Source organism: Stegostoma tigrinum, chromosome 10 (assembly GCF_030684315.1).
Source record: "Stegostoma tigrinum isolate sSteTig4 chromosome 10, sSteTig4.hap1, whole genome shotgun sequence".
Lineage (NCBI taxonomy): Eukaryota > Metazoa > Chordata > Chondrichthyes > Orectolobiformes > Stegostomatidae > Stegostoma > Stegostoma tigrinum.
In genome coordinates, this window is record NC_081363.1 from 59,458,408 (window position 1) to 59,482,705 (window position 24,298).

Sequence of the window (24,298 nt, forward strand, 5' to 3'; positions counted from 1 at the left end):
ATCTTTGATGCTGCAGACCATAGGTGGAGTTAAGATGAACCATCCAAATGGCATTTCTGGTTAAAGTTGACTGCAAATCTTCAAACTTGCCTTGCATGAAAATGGGCTCTCCTATTAATAAGGATGTAGATATCCATTGCAGTTTGTTCATTGAGCCTCCATCTCCACAATTGTTTAATTGACCACTGCCATTCATAACTAAATGTGATAGCACAGCTATGGGCGAAGTGCATGCCAGATGTCTGTATTTAATGTGACACACAACCAAGCTGTGGATGCAAGACGAAATGATTAATTTCATGGGCGGACTCAGAGGATGCGGCAGGGAAGGGAGTTAAGATGATTTACAATGATGCAATAAAAAGATTATAAGAAATACGTTAAAAAAGATTTAAAGAAAAGGGTAAGGAAAGATGATATATAGCAAACTAATCAATCCATATTTAAATGAACATAGATTTCAATAAAATAAAAGTTCTTAAAAATGGGAAGTAGAAACTGTAAGTGCTGTTAAGGAGGTTGCTCAACTATTTGGGTACAGTCCATCAGTGTAGACATAACTCCATTGGGAATTGAAATTGCTGAAACCTGGAATAGTATAAAGTTTCCTGTGATTTTTTTTTGTGTGGTATATGTTCTAAACAAAGTTGTTGACATGAAGGGAGTCAGACCAAGCATAAGGACTCATTATGCTATGGGTTCCACTGTCCTCTCCTCTTTGCAAATCAGCATAATTTGGAAGGCAGTATGCTGAGAAAGAAGAAAATTACCAGATTCCTGAAGGGTGCAGATTTGTGCAAATGCACAAAATGATCCTGCTTAGAGACGTGGGGTTGAACTCATTTTCGGAAAAGTTTATTTAAAAATTTCGTCCTCTGGACCATTTACAAATGAGACTGCATTGGGTTACTGATTACACTTACTGAGTGAGTTTGATTGCTCCATATCTCAAATAGAAAAGGCCAGAGGCCTACTTCCCCACCAGATAGATGAGGACATGCATCCTGTTGTATCCCTCGTGACAGTTTTGCTTGCCAGCCTCATGGAAGTGAGTTACCTAAACACTACAAGTTTTTGAATTGAAGGACGTTATTGGGTACAACTTAGGTTTAAGCCACAATCAGGCCTTAAAAATTCAGTGTGATAGGCCAGGACAGCCTATCCTCCAGAGTTTTGAAAATGTTTATTGCTAAAGGAAACTGCAAAGGATAAAAAAAAATTTCCTAAAAGATTTTGGAAATATTATTCGTTCAGAAAACTTGGAAGGTAATAAGTGACACAGTTCTATACAAAAACAGACAAGGGATAAACCTGTAAATCAAACAGTGGTTAGCCTCAGAGATAATGGGAACTGCAGATGCTGGAGATTCCAAGATAATAAAATGTGAGGCTGGATGAACACAGCAGGCCAAGCAGCATCTCAGGAGCACAAAAGCTGACGTTTTGGGCCTAGACCCTTCATCAGAGAGGGGGATGGGGGGAGGGAACTGGAATAAATAGGGAGAGAGGGGGAGGCGGACCGAAGATGGAGAATAAAGAAGATAGGTGGAGAGGGTGTAGGTGGGGAGGTAGGGAGGGGATAGGTCAGTCCAGGGAAGACGGACAGGTCAAGGAGGTGGGATGAGGTTAGTAGGTAGCTGGGGGTGCGGCTTGGGGTGGGAGGAAGGGATGGGTGAGAGGAAGAACCGGTTAGGGAGGCAGAGACAGGTTGGACTGGTTTTGGGATGCAGTGGGTGGGGGGGAAGAACTGGGCTGGTTGTGTGGTGCAGTGGGGGGAGGGGATGAACTGGGCTGGTTTTGGGATTTGGTGGGGGAAGGGGAGATTTTGAAACTGGTGAAGTCCACATTGATACCATATGGCTGCAGGGTTCCCAGGCGGAATATGAGTTGCTGTTCCTGCAACCTTCGGGTGGCATCATTGTGGCAGTGCAGGAGGCCCATGATGGACATGTCATCAAGAGAATGGGAGGGGGAGTGGAAATGGTTTGCGACTGGGAGGTGCAGTTGTTTGTTGCGAACTGAGCGGAGGTGTTCTGCAAAGCGGTCCCCAAGCCTCCGCTTGGTTTCCCCAATGTAGAGGAAGCCGCACCGGGTACAGTGGATGCTGTATACCACATTGGCAGATGTGCAGGTGAACCTCTGCTTAATGTGGAATGTTTAGCCTCAGATGAGTAATATTGAAACCACTGCTATCTATAAGAAGGTATGATGATACTATGTCTTTAGTGGGGTATTTTTTAAAGAGAGGTTTTGAGACAGAGGTAAGGAGCTGTCTATTTGGATCTAATGAAGTAAACAGCTTGTGAGGCATTTTATTTCAAATAGTAGGAACAATAGAAACAGCCTGAATGGGTGGGGAAAGCTCCCATAGAACTAGGATTTTTAGTTTTAATTTTATTTTCCATAGTAGTTGCTAGGTCTTGGAGCTAGGTGAAAGCTGGGGTACATCTCTTCCTAGAGATAATGGGAACTGCAGATGCTGGAGAATTCGAGATAATAAAGTGTGAAGCTGGATGAACACAGCAGGCCAAGCAGCATCTCAGGAGCACAAAAGCTGACGTTTCGGGCCTAGACCCTTCATCAGGAATGGGGGAGGGGAAAGGGTTCTGAAATAAATAGGGAGAGAGGGAGAGGCGTATTGAAGATGGATAGAGGAGAAGATAGGTGGGAAGGAGACAGATCCTCTATCCATCTTCGATCCGCCTCCCCCCTCTACCTATTTATTTTAGAACCCTCTCCCCCTCTCTCTTTTCTGATGAAGGGTCTCGGCCCGAAACGTCAGCTTCTGTGCTCCTAAAATGTTGCTTAGCCTGCTGTGTTCATCCAGCTCTACACCTTGTTATCTCATACACCTCTTCCTGCTACTCTCTCTCACTGAGTTTTCTCTTGATGTTTTTCCTATTGCTGCTAGAATTGCATGCGAGACTATCTGTTTTACTGACATTACCTTTGTCAAGGGTGCGTTAATGAGATGTTACTATATTGGAACAGTTTCGGTTTTGTAGTTAAATAATCTATTATTCTGTTAAGTTTTTCAACAGAGTTTATTTATTCAATTCTTTCTTTTGTTGTATTTTAATTATAGTGTAGGAGCAAAGTATGTTTTGCTTCAAATCTGGTCATTTGACCAATCAAATTGCATCTGGACAGCAATGCTTGGTACTTGCCTTCAAAGTAACAAGAAGTTAGGGTCTAGGCTATCTTCTAAATATTTTGAGGGGGTTTAGTCCGGGCCATAACAAATAGTTACGATCAGTCAGTAGTTAGAAAAGTACTGGCTACTCATAAATAGTAAGCATAAATCTATAAAGGGCAGGACATGCCTGACTAATTATATAGAATTTTTCAAGATAATTACTGAGGGGAGAGATAGTAGGAGTGTAGTAGAAATGATATATAGCATTTAAACTTTCAAAAATGCTGAGAAAATTATGCACAAGAGACCCGTGGCAATGATAAGGGCTTATTGGATTAAGAGAAAGCTCATAGCATGCACATAGGAATGGCAAAAGCATATTCAACAGAAAGTAGGTAAAAACAGAGGTTCCCAAATGGCAGTTTTCAGTATCTGAATTTGGACTTCCTGTTCTTCTTCACATCTGCACAATATGCATATATTCACATACACATACATACTGAAAACCATATAAAAACGTACTTATTTGCATTTGTTATAAAGCATCTCAAGGTATTTCACAGGGGCAGAATAACAAAATATGACAAGGCCACACAAGGAGTTGATAGATCAGATAATCAAAAGCTTGGTTAAGGATGCAGGCTTTAAGGAAGTTCTTAACACGAAGTAAGCAAGGTGGAAAATATAGAGGAAATTCGAGAAATTATGCCGTAGATATCTGAAAGTGGACCATAGTTGGAATGCTCAAGAGGTCACAATTAGATGAGCACAGATATTACAGATGGTTTTACTCCTGGAGGAGACTATTGATAGGGAGGGACGAGGTTATGGATGGAATTGGAAAAACTGGTGAGAGTTTTATAATCATGATGTTGTTTGACTGGGAGCCAGTGTAGATCACTAAACACAAAGAAGAATGGTCCACTTTAAGGTATAGGCAGCAGAATTTTGAATAACTCGTTTACAAAGAGTAGAATGTAGGAAACCAGTCAGGAATGTGTTGCAATCAAATCTAAAACTAACAAAGGCATGAATAAGGACAAAGACAGGTAATATTATGGAGATGGAAATAGTAAGCTTCAGTGATGGCACAAATAACCAGGCCAGGTTAATGGTGTGGGAGCCACAGGAAGATTTCCTGGAGAGTGGACCTGCATGCAGACTGGCTGCCTGCCTCAAGAGAATTGGCAGCCAATCTGCATATTTAGGGCCTCAGTTAGGGACATTTAAAGCTGACAGTGGAACAGTTCATCACCATGCAGAGGCCATCAGCCTAATTTTGGGGGTCATCCTGTGGTAGTCTGGGAGGCAATTGGAATCCAAGTCTTTAAGCATTGAAAGGAGGCTTTTGACAGAAATACATAAGTAATCTGTATGAGCTGTCTTTCCGAGTGGAGGAGTCTGCCTGCTTGACTGCTCTGAAATTTGTTTTGAAATTACCTTTTTAAATCCTCTATCCTCCTCTGCAGTAGTTCTCTCTCCCCCAATAGGACTTCAGAGTTACTGGTGTTCTGATTGGGCTAGCAACAATCAGAGCCTTTCCAGGAATGTCACTGAGCCAACATTTCTGCTGGCAGATACAGGGGTTGGGCCACTGTTTGGTTCTGATCCTAGGTTCTTGAAGCCTGTGGAAAACTCCTGTCCCAAGGAGATAATGCAAAAACATACAGATGATGCTAAAATTAGGCGAAATTTGGGAAGAATGTTGGACACTACAGTGATATCAGAACGAACAGGAAAAATGGCTAATATTTTATAAATGCAGTTTAACAAAGATACATTTAACACATCAGGAAAAGTGTAGCAAGAAACGGAAACAGTCCAAAAATGGAAAATGCAGAGAGATCACTAGGTACAGCTTATGGATTATTGGTGAAAAAAACTTATACAGAGTTAAAGTGCATTTTTATGTTATATAAAGTGATAATAAATACAATAACAAGATAGTTATTGTAAATTTAGATTTGTAAATTATTGTTTGAGAAACATTGAGACATCCTGGGGGCATGAAAGATGTTATGCTAAGCTGTCCATTTAAAGCCAACAGAGTAAATATTTTGCGAGGCCTTGGTTTTTTATTAATGTTGGAACAATTGAAGCAGCATGAGTAGTGGAGATAGGCTGCTAAAACAATCAAACAGGGTTTTAGTTTAGCTTTCACTAGATGTTGAGGTTTGAAGTTGGCTGTGAAAGCTGTCACATCTCTCTAGGCTATAGCAAAAAGCTGGAGTTGTCTCCGCTGCCAGAATCGTATGTAAAGACAATCTATTTTACTGAATTTGCCTTTGCCAAGGGTGTGTTTATGGGTGTTACTAAATTGGAATTGTTGCTGTTTAGTAGATAAATCATCTATTATTCAGTGGAATTTTCCAATAGAGTTAAAGTCCTACCAAATCTTCTTTGTTTGCATTTTAACTGTTGGGGTAAGAATAAAATGTGTTTTGCTTAAAACTGAGTAGTGCAGCCAATTGAATTATATCTGGAACACAGCACCTTACAATAGCCTTTAAATAAGGCAAAATTTAAGTTCTAGGTTATCTCCTTGATATATTCGAAGGGGGTTTGGTCTTACAACATATTGCTTAGGTTATATTTGGAACAGGTGCATTCAGATCATTGGAGAAGTTCAATATAGCCTTTTCAAGAAACTGCCAGATATAAGAAGATATTAGCCATGATGAAAGATTTAAAAAAAATTGAAGCAGTTTTATGGAATGATAGAACAGGGGAAGGCCATTCAGCCTGTTTTGAGTCTGGCTCTCTGCAACAATAATTTACATACTCCTTTTTCCTAGAACACTAAATTTTGTTCCTTTTCAGATAAGAATCTAGTTCAATTTTAAAAGCCATGATTGGATCTACCATCCAGACACTGTCCGGTGATACATTCTAGATCCTAACTACTTGATGTCAAAAAAGCTTTGTTTATGCTACCATCATTGCTTTTACCAATTACCTTATATCTGTGCCATCTGGTTCAAGGTTTACACCAATGGAAACAGTTAGTCTCTGTTTACACATCTAGTCTCTTCATGACTTTTAATGCTTCTGTAAAATTGCCTCTCAATCTCCACTTCACCAAGGATAATAGTCCCAGCTTCTTCAACTTGTGTTATTTCTTACTGACAGAATACCTTTAAGGAGTATGCTCATGACATTAACATTATATCTTGGTATGTGACATGACACTACAAAGATTTCATGCTCCATCACACCTCAAATCACTTGAAGTGTGACACTATGCTGGATGCATGCTCCTCTGTTGTAAATTAATGGCTTACCACTAGCACAGACACTTCACTATCAATCTTCTTTCAATTTAAAAGCCAACTTTTCACCACTAGTCTTTCTGTTTCCTGTCTCTCAGCCACTTTCATGCCCATGTTTCTCCTTCAACTTTTATTGCAAGAGCTATAACTTTGTTTACAAAGCTGTTGTGTGACATTTTACAAAATGCCTTTTGGAAGTTCATGTTATCAATCCTCTCTATTACCTCTTCAAAATGATCAAGGAAGTTAGTTGAACACTATTTTTCCTTTATAAATTTGTACTTGCTCTCCTAAACTAATCTGCATCTGTAATTCTTCAGTTCCATGGGACCACTCTGTAGTTAAGAAGGGTTGGAAAATTATGATCCCTGCTTCCACAGTTTCACACTCACTTCTCTCGGTATCCTTAGATGCATCTCCTCTAGACCTGGTGCTTTAGCAAATTTTAATCATCCTATCCAATACCACCACCTCTTCATTTGAAAACCAAATGTGTCTGAACTATCTCACCTTTCACCATGACCTGCACACCATTTTATTCCTAAGTGAGGACAGATCCACAGCACTAACCTAATATCTCAGCCATGCCCAGTGCTTCCATGCTAAATTCACGTTTTTGGTTCCACTCTTCCTTTTTACCACCAAACTTTCCTTCCAATTATTTGGGCAGGTCCAATCCCATGCCACTGAAGTTGGCACTCCTGCAATTAATTATTCCTATCTTGGATTGTTCCCTGTTCTTTTCATAGCCAAATTAAACTTGTTTTCGACTATGATCAGTGTCACCTGATTTTTCCTCTGTCACTAGATCACTTATTCAAACTCATCTCCAAGAACTAAGATCAGCAATGTCTTTGTTCTCTTTGGACCAGAAATATTGTGATGTAGAAAATTCACTTGAACATATAGTCGGAATTCTTACCTTTCCTTGCCCCTTTACATGAATACAATTTCAATACATGTTCAGAGAATTAAAGACTCTCATTATTGCTGCTCTAGAATTCTTACTCTTCTCTAAAATTTCTATGCATTTCTTTTATATGTGACCAATATTTGTACCTTATTTGTTCCTTACCTTGAGCCAAATATATTCTGTCCTTGACCCCTCTGGGTCCAGCACTGAAACATTCTCCTTAATCAAAACTGTCACTCTTTCCTCCTTTCCTTCCTTCTCTGTCTTTCTCAAACGATGAATGATAGAAGTGTAAAGAAGAGAAAGTTTCAACGAAAATATTTCACGAAAATGGTTATTCAATACGGAACTCAACAGCCATTCCTTGAAGCACTATGTTTACTTGCAAGATCTAGACAATATTCAGGATTGGGCTGGTATGTGATGAGTAACATTCAGGTCAGACAAATGCTAGATAATGACCAACTCAAAAAGAGAGAATCTAACCATCTCCACTAAGCAGTTCCCTTCCTGCCATAAACATGTTGGGCGTTACGAATGACCCGAAAACCAGAAATTCACCTCCTGACTCTCCAAAGCCTATCCACAATCTGAATGGTACAAATTTGTGGGTGAATACTCTCCAATTGTTCAGATTAGCACAGCTCCACTTCCAACAACAATAAGGACATCACTTCTCCCTCACTGTCACTGAGTTAAAATCCTGGAACTCGATCCATTCCTGACAGCATACATGAAACTGCAGTGGTTCAAGAAGGCAACTCACAAGCACCTACTCATGGCAATTAGGGATTGGAAACAAATTATCCCATGAAAAAAAGAAGTTGAAAAAGAAAGATATTGAAAAGTAAGGGAAAAGAACAAGAACTGGAAAGTAGTAGATAGTTTAATTCAATTAAGTAAATAAATGTTTACCACCATATTTTATCGTTGAAGGAAAAACGAACCTCTGATACTAACTAAATTTTGATTGGAATCCAATCCTTGTTGACAGACGTCTGCACTGGTTTAATCATAACTGACAACTCTAACTAAGGAAGTGGAAAACATTAAAATGCCATATATCAGAAAGTCAGAATTATCCAGTGGTTAGATGGATTTGGCTAGGATCTAGCCATGTTGAGAGTAGTAGTCAGGTGGTCAGTGGGGTAGGTGAATAAAGGGATTATGATAGTAGTTGTGTAGCTGCAAGGTAGTTTTATTTGGTTGGGGGTAGTTTGAAGGTCAAGGCGGCAGTTAAGAATTGGGAGTGGGTGGTTCAAAAAGATAGTTGAATGGGAAGTGAAGGATTCAATTGTTGTGGTCCAGTTTGGGACTGATAAGTGGTCTTGCTTGGGGGACATTAGGAATTAGGAACAAAATTAAAGAACATGACCTCAAGGGTTATCGTCTCTGGACTTTGAGCTGAACCATATGCAAATTAGTAAAGAGACAAGAAAATTAGGCATGTAACTTTAGGCATAGCAGAACAGGGACATCAATGAGAAGGTGAGCAGTCAACAGGGGACTGAGGGTATTGTACTTAAAAGGGCACAGTATATGAAATAAGGTAAGAGAGCTTGTTGCAAAGATTGAAATCGGCAAGTATGATATGGTTATCATAGAGATATGGCTGCAAGGGGATCAGGGCTGAGAACTGAACACCCAAGCAGACACGTCCTGTCAAAAACACAGACAAGTGGGCAGAGACACTCAGATTGCCTTGTTAGTAAGCAATGAAATTAAATTGGTATCAAGAAGGGTCAGAAAGCATAGAATCTTTGTGGGTAGAGTTGAGGAATTGCAAATGAATAAAGATCCTGATGGAGTTACGAACGGGCCTCCCAGCTTTAATCAGGACGTGGGCCATGATATAAACTAGGAGATAGAAAAGGCATGTAAGAAAGGCAGACTTGACAAGCGAGGGGAAGACGAAGGAACCCCGAGGGGCAGTGACCACAATATGATAGAATTCATCCTGCAACTTGAAAGGGAGAAGGTGGAATTAGGTGTAATCGTATTCTAATTGAGAAAATGTAACTATAAAAACATGGGACAGGTGATGACAGAGTTCAAGGGAAGAGAAGCCTCGCCAAAAGACAGTGGAGCAGCAATGGGAGGAGTTTCTGGGAATAATTAGGAGGCACAGCAGAAATTCATCTCAAGGAAGAATACTAAGGTATCTAGATGTGGAAGTGCCGATGTTGGACTGGGGTGGACAAAGTCAGAAGTGACACAACACCAGTTTACAATCCAACAGGCTTACTTGAAATCACACAAGCTTTCGGAGCACAGCCCCTTCATCAGGTGCAGTGAGAGGGCACAGCACACAGGGCCAGTGTTTATAGGTTGAAAGATCAAGGGCAGAGAGATCAAAAGATCACACAACTGGTGTAAGTGTGTCAGGTGAGAAGTCTCTGCAGGTGACTGAGAGTGTTAGACGGCGAGTAAAGTATCAACAGTTGAATAACCAGCGAAGGGATGACCTATAAATCCAATTAAGTGAGGCAGAGAGATAGTTCCAAAAATAAGGTGATACTGCAGACAAACTAAATGGCCGGAATTGCATGCTGAATTCAAAACTATACAAACTAATTAAGACAGAGAGATGATTAGAATTTATTGAGATGATGCCGTCAAAATAGGACAGTAAGCTAGATTTTAAGATGCAGAATGGTGTGGTGGGATCAACTGTAGTGCAACATGATCCTAAGATCACAGTTAAGGCCGTCTTCATGGGTATGGAGCTAGAGTATCTGTCTCTTCTCTGTGATTCAGTGCTGTGTATCTCGAATTCCACCTTGGAGGACGCTTATCCGAAGATGGGAGGCTGAATGTCTTTGGCCGCTTAAGTGTTCCCCGAATGGGAGGGACTATTCCTGTCTGGAGATTGCTACAGTATGTCCATTGATGCATTATTATAGCGTCTGCATGGTCTGACCAATATACCATGCCTTGGGCATCCTTGTCTGCAGTGAATGAGATAGACAATGTTGGTCGAATCATGCGAGTATCTGCGTGTGTATGTCATGGGTGGTATTCCCACCTGTGATGGTAGTATCCATGTCAATGATCTGACATGTCTTGCAGATGTTGACATGACAGAGTGGCGTGGTGTTATTTTTGATGTTGTTCTGAAGGCTAGTTAGTTTGCTGTGGACAATGGTCTGTTTAAGGTTTGGCAGTTGTTTGAAGGCGAAAAGTGGACATGCTGAGAGGAGCGTGGTAAGATGCTCATGATCATCGATGACATATTGAAGGCTACGAGGAACATGGCCTAGTTTCTGCTCTGGGGAGGTACTGGATGCTGAAGGGTATTCTATTGGTCATATCCTCTGTTTTCTGAGGATGTCGCTGCGGTCCAACACTTGTACTCCACATCATATCTACCATCATCACCACAATCTGCTGACTCAAAGTGGAGAGGATTTCCTAAAAGATTATGCATATCAACAGACATCAAGCTTCTACAGAAATGCAAGAAAGCTGCGAAAATCCTACAAGGACTGTGGATCACGAACCCACTCAAGTCGACTTACAACACAGACTACACAGAGACATTCTGCCTTTGCGCATCTCACACACTCCTCAACCATCTCGTACACCAACTCTACAGCAGACACTGCAACCTTAAAATCAAGATAGAGTCAATATTCTCAGCTTGCGCTCAAGATACAGCAGAACGCTACGAGACACTGCCAAGCAGACAGGGCAACAGAACTACATCCCCTATAGACACTCCAAGAACAAGGAACTGGAGAAACTTGACATCACCTCCAGAAGTAACCAAACCTCCTCTGGTACGATGGTTGAAGCCGGTACCACCCCAGGGAAATCCATCGTCAGCTTGCCTGACCACACCCTTCAACTGGACAAAAGTGAAGTTTTCAGCCAAGGGTTCAATTTCTGTCCCACCACCAAAATGGGACCCCATTGACCCCTATGGCGGACACACAGGAATTGATCAGGCAAATGAGGCTCCAGGAATTCTTCCATAAACCTCAAGATGTCAGCAATGAGCCCAATGATACAAACAATAAACTGGAACAGTCAACACAGAGATAGTAGTGCAGCAACCAAAGAAGAAGGAGTTGAACTAGACCCCTCTGGAAGGTTGCTGTCCAAGCTCAATTTGTACGCTCACGATGTTAGGAGATGTGTTAACACCAGATTCATCAGCCGCAATCACATAGTAGCGCAGAACATCATCCAGGCACAACACAATGCCTCAAGACCAATCGCAGCATCATCATCAAACCAGCAGACAAAGGACGAGCCATCATGCAGAGCCTCTGACCAATGCTATACACCACGTACACTGATGACATTTTCTTCCTTTGGACTCACAGCAAGGAATCACTGAAACAACTAAACAGCGAAATCAACAAATTTCATCCCACCATCAGACTTTCCATGGTCTACTCTTCAGAATCAGTTTCATTCTTGAACACATGCAATTTCCATCAAAGAAAGATACCTCAGTACCTCATTCTACTGCAAGTCCACAGAAAATCTCACAATGCTGCATGTCTTTAGCTTCCACACTAAACATATTAAAGAAGTTATCCCCTGTAGACCAGCCCTGATCTACTCAGATGAGGAGGAATGCGATAGACACCTTAAGGTTTTGGAGGACTCACTCATAACAATAGGATACGATGCTCAATTCATCGATTGACGGTTTCAATGTGCCATTGTGAAAAACTGCAATGACCTCCTCAGAAGACAGACACAGGATATAACCAATACAGTACCCTTTGTTGTCCAGCACTTCACCAGAGCTACTCTGGAAGAGTGTGAAATGTTCTTTGCAGCCTTCAACATGTCTTTGATGAGTATCTCGCTGAGATTTTCCCTACGCCTCCACTTATCACCTTCAAAGAACAACCAAACCTTAAACAGACCATTGTTCATAGCAAACTACCTAGCCTTCTGGACAACACTGATCACAACGTCAAACAATCCTGTCACGGCAACCTCTGCAAGACATATCAGATCAGCAACATAGAAACTACCATGGGAACACCACCCACCACAGGCACTGCAAACACTCATGTGACTCGGCCAATGTTGTCTATCCCATAAACTGCAGGCAAGGATGCCCTGAGACAAGGTATAGTGGCGAGGCCATGCAGATGCTAAGACAATTGAAACATTTAATTGAAACATATAAAATAATCAGAGGGTTAGATAGGGTGGATAGGGAGAGCCTTTTTCCTAGGATGGTGATGGCGAGCATGAGGGGGCATAGCTTTAAATTGAGGGGTGAAAGATATAGGACAGATGTCAGAGGTAGTTTCTTTACTCAGAAAGTAGTAAGGGTATGGAACGCTTTGCCTGCAACGGTTGTAGATTGGCCAACTCTAGGTACATTTAAGTCGTCATTGGGCAAGCATATTGACGTACATGGAATAGTGTAGATTAGATGGGCTTCAGATCGGTATGACAGGTCGGCACAACATCGAGGGCCGAAGGGCCTGTACTGTGCTGTAATGTTCTATGTCACAATGGATGAGTGGACTCTGCACAATGATCACTAACTGGGAATGTTCCTTCCCAGCCGGGGAATACTTCAGCGGTCAAGGGCATTCAGCCTTCTGTCTTCAGTTAAGCATTCTCCAAGGCAGACTTCGAGATACACAACACTGAATCACCGAGCAGAGGCAGGTAGCCTAGCCCTGTACCTAGGAAGGTGGCCTCAACCATGATCTTGTGTTCATGTTACACTACAGGTAATCACACCACACCATTCTGTATCTGTAAAATCTCCCTTACTGTACTGTTTTGATAGCATCACCTCGATAAATTCTAATGATCTCTCTACCTTAATTAGTTTGTACAGTTTTGAATTCAGCATGCAATTCCAGTCATTTAGTTTGTCTCCAGAACCACCTTATTCTTAATTTTTTGTAATTATCTCTCTGCCCTCAGTTAATCAGATTATAGGTCATCCTTTTGATAGTTATTCAGCCGTTGACACTTTATTCAATGTCTAACACTCTTGGTCACCTGCAGCGACTTAACACCAAACACTGCCCTCACACCAGTTGTATGACATTTTGATCTCTCTCCCCTTGGTCTCTCTGCCTATAAACTCTGGGTCTGTGTACTCTAGTCTCTCACCACACCTGACAAAGGCGCTGAGCCCTGAAAGCTTGTGTGTTTTCAAATAAACCTGTTGGATTATCACCTGGTGATGTGTGACTTCTGACTAAGGGAGGATAAGGCAACCATGGTGACAAGGGAAATCAGGGACAGAATAAAAGCAAGAGTGAAAGCATACAACGTAGTGAACATTAATGGGAAGCCAGAAGATTAGAGTTGTTCAGAAACTGGCAGAGAAAATCAAGAAAAGCAATAAGAGGTGTGAAGATGAAATATGAAGGTAAGCTATAAAAGATTGAAAGAGCATTTTGTATATATGAAAAGAGAGAGAGGTACAAGTGGACATTGGACCATTGGAAATTGTAATGGGGATTGATAACATCTGTTAAACAAGCAGACTAAAAGCAGAGGACTTTCAAGTACAGTAAAACCAAAAACAACTGTGGTACATTTAGATTCAAAAGTAGAATTTTTTTTGGCATTACTGTCCTGGGCATTATCATTCTTCTGAATTCTCTCCCCTAAACACCAACACCGCCTCTGAACGGAAACACAAACGTAGGCACAGACATTCTCTCTCTCTCTTTCCATGTCCAGACAGCTTACCTTGCTGCTGGTCTGATGCTCCCAGGCTATCCAATATTGTCCTAGCCTAAAACCTGCAAGCTGTCGCTGAATGTCCATTTTGGCAGTTTGCCAACTTGATCTAAGGGATGACTGACTGTTAAAATTGATTAGGGCTTCCATTACCGCCCCTGTATGGCCTACCTGTACATTTTCACATCTAACCATACTGGAGTTAATCACCACTTTTGGACTGCAAATGTCTTCATCTGGCATTATTCATATTATAGAAACCTATCATGCTCTTGAAATTATGTTTGCATTATAATTACATTTTATGGTGTCTTTTTTAAATTATGCACAAAATTGATGTTTTTTTTAAAGATGACTACATTTAAAGATAATTTTGTTTCACTTTGCATCATGTAATGTAAGTTTCAACATCAAAAATTAATTTTGAGTTAGAATTTCCATTCATATTTCATATATTCAACTGCATCAGGTAACAGAATGTCCGAAAGATCAACCTCTTCTCAATCAGGATGCAAACATGTCAGGTGGGAAATAGATCAAAGAAACAAATCCTTCCCACTAATACCTAAGCTGTCTTTGCAGAATGGAAATCAATATTAACTGTAAAAGGTGCATACAGCAGGGTAAGGTTTATGAGATAACAAAGTGTAGAGCTGGATGAACACAGCAGGCCAGGGCAGCATTATAGGAACAGGAAAGCTGACGTTTCGGGCCTAGATCCTTTTTGAAGGGTAATTACAATTCTGTTAGGCAAGAATTGGGTAACATAAAATGGGAGTAGATGCTGTCAGGGAAGAGCACTATAGAAATGTGGAGATTGTTTAAGGAATGCAAACTGCATGCGCTCGATATGTTTGTCCTTAGCAGGTAGGGAAGATGCGGTCCAGTGAGGGAGCCTTGGTTCTCAAGAGAGATCAACAACTAGTTTAGAGGAAGAAGGATGCCTATATAAAGTGTAGGAAACAAGGATCAGAAAAGGCTCTAGGGAGATACCTGTTAGCCAGGAAAGAATTGAAGATAGGGCTGAGGAGAGCTATAAGGGGGCATCAGAAAATCTTGGCAGATAGGATCAAGGAAAACCCCAAGGCTTTTTACACATACGTGAGGAATAAGAGAACAACCAGAGAAAGGGTTGGGCCAATCAAGAATTGTAAAGGGAATTTGTGTACAGAGCCTAAAGAGATAGGAGAAGTCCTTAATGAATACTTTTCTTTGGTATTCACAACTGAGAAGGATGTAGTTGCATGGGAGGACAATGTGAAACAGGCTAATAGGCTAGAGGAGGTAGGCGTTAGTAACGAAGATGTGCTATGAATTTTGAGGAACTTGAGGATAAGTCCCCTGGGCCTAATGGGACTTATCCAGCGATTTTATGGGAAGTAAGGGAAGAGATTGCTGGGCCTTTGGCGATGATCTTTTTCTCCTCACTGTCCATGTGTATAGTGCCGGAAGATTGGAGAATGGCAAACGTCATTCCCTTGTTCAAAAAAGGAAATAGGGATAGCCCCAGGAGTTACAGGCCAGTTAGTCGTACTTCAGTGGTGGGTAAATTATTGGAAAGGGCTCTGAGAGATAGGATTTATGATCACTTGGAAAGGCACAGTTTGATTTGTGATAGCATGGATTTGTGAAGGGTAGATCATGCCTCACCGACCTTATTCAATTCATTGAAGAGGCGAGCAAATATGTGGATGAAGGTAGGACAGTGGATGTGTTGTACATGGATTTAAGTAAAGCGTTTAATAAGGTTCCCTATGGTAGGCTCATGAAAGGAGGCATGGGATAGGGGGAAATGTGGCAGATTGGAATCGGAATTAGCTGATCCTTAGAAGACAAAGGGTGGTAGTGGATAGAAAATATTCAATGTGGTGCTCAGTTGCAAGTGGTGTACAACAAGGATTCTAGGTCTTCTTCTATTTGTGATTTGGATGTCGGACCAGAAGAGTAGATTAGTAAGTTCGCATACAATACAAACGTGGGTTGAGTTGTGCAAAGTGCAGAGGGTTGTTCAAGGTTACAAAGGGACATTGATAAGATGCAGAGCTGGGCTGAGAAGAGGCAGATGGAGTTTAACCCTGAAAAGTGTGAGGTGATTCATTTTGGAGGGACAAATTTGAAAGCAGAATACAGAGTTAATGAAAAGATTCTTGGCAGTGTGGAGGAGCAGAGGGATCTTGGAGTTTATATCCACAGTTCACCCAGGTGGATAGAGTTGTTCGGAAGACCTATGGTGCGTTAGCTTTCATTAATAGAGGGATTGACTTCAAGAGCCGTAAAGTTATGCTCCAGCTATACAAAGCCCTGGTTTGGCCACATCTGGAGTATTGTGTCCACTTCTGGTCACTTCATTACAGGAAAGATGTGGAAGCGTTGGAAAAGGTGCAGAGGAGATTTACCAGGTGTTGCATGGAATGGAGGGAAGGTCCTATGAGGAAAGGTTGAGAGACCTAGGGCTTTTCTTTTTAGAATGACAAAGGATGAGAGTTGACTTGATAGAGGTGGACAAAATGATTAGAGATATCGATAGAGTGGACAGCCAGAGACTTTTACGATGGGGCATAGCTTTAAAGTGAGTGGAGGTAGATATAAGGGAGACATCAGAGGCAGGTTCTTTGCTCAGAGAGTGGTCGGGGCGTGGCATGCATTGCCATAGAGGGTATTGGAGTCGGCCTCATTAGGGGCATTTAAGTGGCTATTAGATAGGTATGTGGATGATAGTATAATGTAGGGGTGGAAGTTAGATAGACCTTAGGTTTAGGGGAAAAGTTCGGCAAAACATCGTGGTGCTGTACTGATTTATGTTCTATGTTCTAAAAGGATTGGCTACTTGGAAAATTCAAGGACCCTCCACTAAACTTTAATCATTACTGCAAATATTATAAATGTAACAATACAATTTTCCAATGCTTCCACATCTTTCCGGTAATGAGGCGACCAGAACTGGACACAGTACTCCACATGTGGCTGAACCAGGGTTTTGTATAGCTGGAGCATAACTTCATGGCTCTTGGTAAGTAGCTGTACATTTAAGATTCACAGAATCAGCAAATGCAGTTTCTCTTTATTTTGGCACACCCAGCAGACAAATAACTATCTACTGCAATCAAAAAACATAAAGTCAGCACGCATGTAACTAACTGCTACCATCAACATTGCAGCTACCTCTACCCACCTCATGAAGTACAACTGCTAAAATGAGAATCATTCAGTCACAAAAATTCATTGGTAACTTCAACTTGCAAAGAGTACTAGCTCAGTGTCAACGAAAACATACAGCACAGTAAACAAGAATCACATGGCTTCTTGGAAATATAGGACTAAGACGAACCCAAGCCACAAATCTTAAAGCAAGATTTGAATTGTGGGGTACAATATACATACGAGTTGATAACTATTTTACGTAGGGGTAGTGTTAACTAAAGTTTGGATGCAGCCTCAAAACAGGATCTTTCTATAGATGATCTTTCTATAAGCAGGTTAACACTGCGCGTAAAGCATGCTTCCAATCTTATGTGTTGTCATTTCCCTATAATTGCTTATAATATTCTGTGAAGGGATTTAGCATTTGAATAAAAATTTGCATCATTAAACAAATACCAATATTTCAACTTGAAATATTTAATTTCCAAATTTCATTACTTTGGTATACTGAAAACGGGTATGCTTTACTGAATATGCTGCACTGGTTTTGGTGGACAGTTTCACAGTAGAAATGCTACAACTGGAAAATTAAGCTTACTTACCTGTGAAAGGCCCAAATAGATGGAGACAGTTTCAGAGATGTATAAAAATTTTCCTTCTTGATTTAATGCAAATACAAATCCATCCAGAGACTGTGAAGAAACAATGAAACAATGTTTTGTCATTCTGTTAGTGGCTCCTTTATAGAAAGAACCATACATAAAATTAACATTAACAACTGACAGGGTAACATTACAATGAAGGATTAACAATTATCTGTACCTTAAAGTAAATTTAAAACAAAAAATTCTTTCCTGTTGAAGGAAAAGAGCAGAAATATCATTAAACTAAAAGAAAACTTTCTTCCAACTTCTTCAGTACTGCACAAGTAATGTGGGTTTTATTTACGAATGGACATGAACAAAATTATTTTACACTTTACAAAAATATTAACACATTTTCATTTAAATATACATAGCAATTCCTTTATGTACCATCTAAATGAAATGTTTTATTATGTATGATACTTGGGTTGCAAGGGCAAAATTATATTCCTATGTTCCATAAATGTTTAATCTCATTGAGTGACATATAATCAATATCATGTTCTACTACGAACTGAACCTCTGAGACTGAAGCAAAAACTATTATTGTTCACATAGATCTTTGTAACTACTTCTGAAAAAACACTCCCAAGACCAGGTATTACAGTCATAGGATAATGGAAATGATCTGGATAATAACCAGATTAAATGAGCAGTATTTTAAAGTATTTATATAATCTCTTACAAAATATATAATAACCAGAACAATAAATTATCAAAATAGATCAAACATCATTGCAACAATTGGTTATACAAATAATTTTGTGTCAGCATTTAAATAACGAGTAGCTTTGGCATTTAGAACAAGTAAAATCCTACGCTAACCGATTTCACTGCTCATAATTTTGAAGCTATATATTATAAAATTGCGAATGATCATTCTCAATGATATTTTGATCAATACAATTTTACATAGGGTGTTAAGTCAAGTACATTCTTGAAAAGACATTAGACATATTTGGGAAGCTGTTTGTAAAAACATTTTAGTCATGGTGGATGACAAAATGCGGATATTTTCTGTTTCTTTTTCAGATTTCCAACCCCCCTCTGTCCTTTGCTGTGGCTTTATATAATGATAACATTACCAACATTTGTACACAGTCAACACAATATGCAACTTGCTTACATACATTTACATTAAACATGATGCAATCAAGTATTTCAAAATGTTGCATTAGAATATCAGATGCCGTCTCATTCATTAAACTGTGCCAGGTATGTTGTGCCAGTGTTTTATTTCTCAATGATTCTGTTCAAATGTTCTGACACTCAACCTGGGAAGTAGTGGGAGTTTTGGCATTTACTTTTAAGATCATGGAGAAAAATTAATCTGATACCATTTTAATTAATAATGGACGACAGTGTATACTCTACTGGGAACGTAGGACAGGTTGACGAATCTGAACGATGAGACGAAAGGTCAACCCCTTCAATCGACTTGCTCTCTCAATTCCTTACTCCAGGTTCAGCTGGGCCATTATCTCATTCCAATCTATAGCCACACTCTAATTAATTTTTTCTGAATTTCACTGACATTATGATAAAAAGCAACCCAAGACTTTTCCCTGTCACTAAACTCCCATTTGCCAAAGGGACTGACTGCTCAACATCTGTCTCAAAGATCTTTAGAATATCCCCAGATAGGAGCTTTTAGACTGAGATAAGTTAGAATTATTACAGCAGAGAATTGGAACATTATTTTTAACAATACTCTTGTCTGATCAAATGTGCATTGAAGTATTGTAAAACTGAGAGCAATTTTTATGCAATGTGCATAGGGTAAGGAATTAGCATTTTGATTGGTGGAACATGGAACAGACATGTTGGGTGGAATTTCCCCCCTCCTGATGTGCCATGGATAATGGAAAGAAAAGTGGTAAAATATGACAAGAGTGAAAAAAAGCCAGAATCGTGAAACAGAATTTTTTCCCCAAATTTTCCCATTAAACTTGAAATGGCGGCTTCAGAATCTCATTGCAGAGTGATGACTGCGTTATTACTATGTATTTGCATCTGATTAGTAGCTCAAATTACCCTTTTTATATGTCACTTCCAATTTGCCAAACCCTCTCTGGGAAACTAGCTGGTGTAAACTATCAATGTGAAATTTAGGATGACTGTCTGGTGGCAGCTGCTTACTGAATATTTGTCCGGGCCATTTTCTGACTGTGTCTTTAGCACAAAGTCCTTGCATGCTTCATGGTTGCTGTCCTCTTTAACCCTTTGTACATGCAAATTGGCAGCAGCAAACCAAGGCCTCAACATACCATCATGCCTGCTCTTGGACCAACTCACACACCAGTTCAACCTTTCAACACTTTGGAGCTCAGGGACATCTAGGACATGCATGCTTCTGCCAGGTGGCTTTGTGCACAGGGGTACAAGATAACTTTACAGGATGTATCACATGCCTCTTAGCTTGCTATCCTGGACGTAATCTTTGGTTTTCGGCACACTGAGTCTTCAGTGTTCAGTTACAGGCCACCAGTGTTGTTGTCTTGCATTGGTTGTTCGTGCAGAAACATAGAAACTAGGAGGAGGAGTAGGCCATTTTGACCTTTGAGCCTGCTCCCATTCAAAATGATCATGACTGATCTATCACAATGCGTTATTCCTGCTTTCTCTCTATATCCCTTGTTTTCTTCAAAATCTAAAAATGTGTCTTTCTCCTTGAACTCAGTCACATAGAGTTGGCTTCCACAGCCTTTTGTGGTGGAGAATTCCACAGGTTCATTATCCTTTGAGTGAAGAAATGTTGACTCATCTCAGTCCAAAACAGCCAATCAAATGTCCTAAAGCAGTGACCCCTCCCGGGGTCTAGACTTCCCGACAAGTTGTAACATCCTCCCTGAATCTAGTCTATCCAGCTCTGTTAGATTTTAATACATTACAATCAGACCCCCTCTCATCCTTCGAAAGTCTTGTAGATACAGGCCCAGTCAAAACAGTTTGTCCTCGCATGATAGTCCTGCCACCCCCAATATCAGCCTTGTGAACCTCCACAGCTCTCCTTCTACGGCAAGTATAGTCTTCATTCGGTTGGGAGACCAAAACTGCATGCAATATACCAAACGTGGTCTTACCAAGGCCACATACAATTTTTTAAATTAATTCATTTGTGGGGCATGGGTGATGCTAGCTGGTTAGCATTTATCGCCCATCCCTAGTTCTCCTTGAGAAGGTGGTAGTGAGCTGCCTTCTTGAACCACTGCAGTCCACTGCTGCAGAGAGTTTGTCCCCTGATACCCATTGATAACAATTTTACTGGGGCTCCTTGACGCCACATTCGGTTGAATTCAGCCTTGATGGCAAAGGCTGTCACTCTCACCTTACCTTCAGAATTCAACTCTTTTGTCCATGCTTGAACAAAAGGCTGTAATGAGATCAGGAGCTGAGAGGTCCTAGTGTAACCAAAACTGGGCATCACTGAGCAAGTTATTGCTGAGCAGGTGCTGCTTGATAGCTCTGTCGATGATACCTTCCATCACTTTACTGATGATCAAGAGTAAACTGATGTGGTGGTAATTAGCCAGGTTGGATTTGACTTGCTTTTTATGCACAGGACTTACTTGGACAATTTTCCACATTGTTGGGTAGATACCAGTGAAGTGTAAGAACTTGGCTAAGGAAGTGACAAGTTCTTGAGCACAAGCCTTCTGTATTATTGATGGGATTTTATCAGGGCCCAAAGCCTTTGTAGTATTCAGTGTCTCCAACCATTTATTGATTTCACATGGAGTGAATAAAATTGGCTGAAGACTGGTATCTGTAATGCTGGGGATCACTGGAGGAGACTGAGATGGATTAGCGAATCATCCACTCAGCGCTTCTGGCTGAAGATGTCTGCGAGTATTTTTCTATTTGATTAATGAGCTGATCTCTTCTATTGTTGTAGATGGAGATATATGTGGAGTCACCTCCTCCAATGTGTTGTTTAATTGTCCACTACCATTCACAATTGGATGTAGCAGGAAGGACTATAGAGCTTAGATCTGATCCGTTGGCTGTGGGATTGCTTAGCTCTATCACTTGGAAGCTTCACCAGGTTGACACCTCGTTTTCAGTGCTGCTCCTGGCATGCCGTCCTGCACTCTCTTTTGAACCAGGGTTGATCCCCTGGCTTGATGGTAATCGTTGAGTCAGCAATATTCCAGGCTATGAGGTTGCAGATTGTGCTGGAGTACAATTCTGCTTCTGTTGATGGCCCACAGCACCTCATGGATGCCCAGTCTTGAGTTGCTAGATCAGTGCAAAGTCTGTTCTGTTTAGCAAAGTGATTGTGTCACACAGCACAATGGAGGTTATTCTTAATGTGAAGATTGGACTCATCTCCACAAGGATTATGCAGCAGTCACTCTCACCTGATATTGCCATGAGCAGATGTATCCACAGCCAGCAGATTGGAAAAGATGAAGCCAAGTATGCTTTTTGCTCTTGTTGGTATCCTCACCACTTACTGCAGACCCAATCTAGCAGCTATGTCCTTTAGGATCTGACCAGCTAAATCAGTAGAACTGCTGCTGAGCCACTCTTGATGATGGACATTAAAATCCCCCACCCAGAGGACATTTTGTGCCCTCCTGCTTCCTCATTGTATTTTTTTAACATGGAGAAGGGAGGACAGTATGTGGTAATCAGCAGATGTTTCCTTAGCCATTTTAGACTTTGTGGGGGTCTGGAGTCAAGGAGCGCCAATATGTCCAACATTTTCAGGGCTATCTCCTTTCAGAATTTGGGATATAGAGTATCACGTTCTGGTGATCTGTCACCCTTCAACTGGATTAGTTTTCCTTGCAATATTTTCTTATTAATATGAATTTCCTTCAATCCTGCCATCTCACAAGATGTTTCATTCCCAAACATTTCTGGGAGGTTATTTGTGCCCTCTTTTTTGAAGATAAAACCAACAAAGGAGACACAGGGAGCTTGTCATGATGGACAGCACTGAACAATCAAGGGAATGGTTTATGTACCACACCATGCAATATTCACATCACACTTGCAGCATTCACCAGCAGTTTATATGGCAAACAGCTCATGTCCTTCAAACAAAGAGCCATGCATAAAGTTTCAGGAGAACAATGTTGAGAAGGGTGAAGGTGGACTCTGGTCCATAAGGAGGTAGTATCAATCAGTTGTCAAGGGCTCATCTAATTCCACTCCAAGTGCTTGGCCATGGTCAGTCAGACGTTAGGGCCTACAAGGGTCCAGTAACCCATGTCCTTGCTGTCAGGATATCACAAGAAGGTCAGTGGGGTGCCGTAGCTGCATCCATGCAGGAGGGAAAGGCCAATTTATCCTACAAGGAGACATATGGAGGGCCTGTGAATAATGGAAGAGCATGAAGATTACTTTGTAGTAATGCAGGAGCATGAGAGAGAGAGAGATGCTGAGTGTTCCTTGTGAGTGAGTGGGAATTGCAAAGGGCAGAAAGAGTTAGCAGTTTTGAATGATGAGATGGTGAGTCCTTGTGTGTACATCATGATGATGCAGATCAAAACCCCAGATAGCCTATGGACTTATTAAACATTAATTGCAATGTATTTTGCAAAAAAAATCATAACAGCTAAGAAAATGGGGCTGAGAATATAAATTATGCCCAACGTAACTTGGTCTGCCTGGAAGACCAAATAGATTATCCGTAGCTTGAGGGAGACCCTGAGATCTCAATTTTGACAGTAGCCTATGGTAGAGAAGGACACCCTCAGTTAATTACTAGTTCTCTGCAAACTTTGAGATTTATGTTCAAAATGAGCAGAGACAACAGTGCATACTAACCAAAAGCCATTAACATTTGTGGAGTAGATTAAACACAGATTATTCCACTGGAGTTTGTTTCCTCAACAGTATCATCTAAAAATCACACTCATTTGCAGGAAATCAAACATAATTACAGATCGTTCTTCAGAATATACTTGGTGAGAAGTGAATTGTTAATACTGACTACCAGGAGAATGTATGTCGGTGGTCGAGTGTGTTTTTTGTTATAGATATTTAATTCTTTTTCAACCTTTGTATGAACAGAGAATGGTTCAATTTCATTTCTCATTGGGGAAAAGTGTCATGATGATGAACCACAAATGTAGATCACCGACAGGCATACTAAACCTTTACTTACAACGTGTGTTTTCTTAAAAAAAGAGAGCACGTAGACAAAATGACAGCATGTAAATTCTATGCAATGTAATTCAGTCTGTCTGGAAGGCCTATATGGCTTATTCTTAGCTTAGAGAGAGACGCTTGAACCTAACACCTGACGAATTACAAGGAAGTTTCAAGTAATAGAACTTGAAAAGAAAGAAATGCCCTGTAAGCTAAATTGTAAATCCTTGTGAATTATCTTAGATGGTGAACATGATGGGTGAAAAGAAAACAATTGGATAAAATATATGGGAAAACAAGGTGTAGAGCTGGATGAACACAGCAGGCCAAGCAGCATCAGAGCAGCAAGAAGGCTGATGTTTCGGCTCTGGACCCTCCTTCTCCTTCCCCAATACTGAAGAAAGGTCCGGAT

General features: G+C 40.7%; 1 protein-coding gene across 5 annotated transcripts in view; it reads right to left on the reverse strand.

Moving 5' to 3' along the window:
• The window catches only part of LOC125455634 (neuronal PAS domain-containing protein 3), a 1,150,912-nt gene that overhangs the window by 383,171 nt on the left and 743,443 nt on the right, over nucleotides 1–24,298 (reverse strand). For all 5 annotated transcript variants that reach the window (XM_048537891.2, XM_048537893.2, XM_048537892.2 and 2 more), the window contains one exon: nucleotides 17,743–17,832. In XM_048537891.2, coding sequence (XP_048393848.1) covers nucleotides 17,743–17,832 — 90 coding nt within the window. The remainder of the gene's footprint in view (nucleotides 1–17,742; nucleotides 17,833–24,298) is intronic.